The sequence below is a fragment of the Marmota marmota genome, unplaced genomic scaffold (assembly GCF_001458135.2).
Source record: "Marmota marmota marmota unplaced genomic scaffold, marMar, whole genome shotgun sequence".
Taxonomy (NCBI): Eukaryota; Metazoa; Chordata; class Mammalia; order Rodentia; family Sciuridae; genus Marmota; species Marmota marmota.
In genome coordinates, this window is record NW_026000174.1 from 56789460 (window position 1) to 56791833 (window position 2374).

At 41.8% G+C, this 2374-nt stretch overlaps 1 protein-coding gene across 1 annotated transcript; it reads left to right on the forward strand.

Moving 5' to 3' along the window:
- Positions 1–1241: 1241 nt before the first annotated feature.
- On the forward strand, positions 1242–2165 carry LOC107134645 (olfactory receptor 4B1-like). Its single transcript, XM_015476726.1, has one exon. The coding sequence runs from the start codon at positions 1242–1244 to the stop codon at positions 2163–2165; it is 924 nt and encodes a 307-aa protein (XP_015332212.1).
- Positions 2166–2374: the final 209 nt, after the last annotated feature.

Sequence of the window (2374 nt, forward strand, 5' to 3'; positions counted from 1 at the left end):
TGCTTTCTGTTGCACTAATTTGCAGTCCGACCAACAATGTATGAGTGTATATTTTCTCCACATCCTCAACATTATTTGTATTCTTGATAACTGCCATTCAGACTAGTTCGTGAGATAAAATCTTACTGTAGTTTTGATTTGCATCTTTGGTTGCTAGAGAGGTTGAACTTTTCTTTTCACATATTTTTTGGCCATTTGTATACATATATTTTGAGAAGTGTCTGCTTAGTTCTTTTGCCCATTTGTTGTTGGATTGTTATTATTATTATTTGGTGTTTAAGCATTTTGAGTTCTTTACATATTCTGGATATTAGTGCCCTATCTAAGGAGGAGGTGGCAAAGATCTTCTCCCATTCCGTAGGCTCTCTCTTCATGCTCTTAATTGTTTCCTTTGCTGTGCAGAAGCTTCTTGATTTGATGCCAGTTTGCTTATTGATTTTGGTTCTATGTCTTGCAGTGCAGGAGTCCTGTTAAAGGAAGTCAGTTCCTGTGTCACTATGTTGGGGTGTTGGGCCTACATTTTATTCTAGCAGTTGCAGCTTTTCTGGTCTAATTCCTATTACCCTCTATTATTTATAATTCTCCCATTTGTGGTATTTAGGGATAACCATGGAAAATGGCTCAGTTATTCCCTGAGGCATTGAGGAAGAAAACAAGGAATATGGAAGCAGATGTCTGTCTAGGAGATTTCATAAGAGGAAGACTGATCAAAATGCCATATAGAGGGCTGGGGTTGGGGCTCAGTGGTAGAGTGCTTGCCCAGCATGCGTCAGGCACTGGGTTTGATTCTCAGCACCACATACAAATAAGTGAAAATAAAAGTCCATTAACAACTAAAAAATATTTTAAAAAATACCATATAGATAATACAAGTATAGGCTGTTAACTTGAATGGCTCTCAAATTCAGAATTTCTGGTGGTGATTTAGAAAGAGTCCTGGATTGAAAGTCAGAAAGACTCATTTTGAGTCTTCGAATTACAGTGTTCTGTGTGATCTTGAGCAAATGTCTATTTTCTAAATCTTAATTTTCTAATAATAAAATTAAATGAATTCAAGATAATATAAAGAGTTAAAATGCTTATATTTAACAATGTTAGTAGGTATTCACTAAGTGAATGATTGAGTAATAAGTGGCTTACACTCTCTAAAGTGGTATAAATGAGGTGAGTTTATGTTATAATCTCTGTTTTATTTCAGATTTTCCACTTTCTGGCATCCAGCAAATCTGAATTGAATCTACATGGCCAGTACAAACAATGTGACTGAGTTAATTATCACAGGACTTTTCAAGGATCCAGAGGTGCAAAGAGCATGCTTTGTGTTGTTTCTCCCCATGTACCTGGCCACCGTAGTGGGCAATGGCCTCATTGTTGTGACGGTCAGTGTCAGTAAGAGTCTGCACTCCCCCATGTACTTCTTCCTTGGCTACCTGTCCCTGGTGGAGATCTGTTACTCCTCTACTGTGGTCCCTAAATTCATCACTGACTTACTTGCCAAGGTCAAAACCATCTCTCTGAAGGGCTGTCTGGCCCAGATCTTCTTCTTCCACTTCTTTGGGGTCACTGAGATCCTCCTGCTTGTGGTGATGGCTTATGACCGCTACGTGGCCATCTGCAAGCCTCTTCATTACATGAACATTATGAGTCGTCAACTGTGTCACATGCTGGTGGCTGGTTCCTGGCTGGGGGGCTTCATTCACTCCATGATGCAGGTTCTTGTCACTGTCCCACTGCCCTTCTGTGGTCCCAATGTGATGGACCACTATTTCTGTGACCTGCAGCCTTTATTCAAGCTAGCCTGCAAGGACACCTTTGTGGAGGGGGTCGTTGTGTTGGCCAACAGTGGATTAATCTCCGTCTTCTCCCTTATCATCTTGGTGTCCTCCTACATCGTCATCCTATTCAACCTGAGGAACCACTCTGCGGAGGGGAGACGCAAAGCCCTGTCCACCTGCGCCTCTCACATCACAGTGGTCACCTTGTTTTTTGGACCTGCCATCTTCCTTTATATGCGGCCCTCATCCACCTTCACTGTGGACAAACTGGTGGCCGTGTTCTACACGGTCATCACCCCCATGCTGAACCCCATCATCTACACACTCAGAAACGCAGAGGTAAAAACTGCCATGAGGAAGCTGTGGGGCCAAAAGAACTCAGGGATGTAGTGAATGGAGAATTAAGAATGCTGAAGGAGTATAGACATGGTGAAATGGGTTTTGTTTTCATTAAATATTCAACACTGCAGGCGACAAACCTGTGTACCTAATGCTACTGCTGCTGTGGTATTCCTTATAACCAGAGACTCCCAGGTATCCTGGTGTGGTGTCCAAAGAAAGAGGTCTGATTTTCTCACTGAATCTCATGGAATTTGATT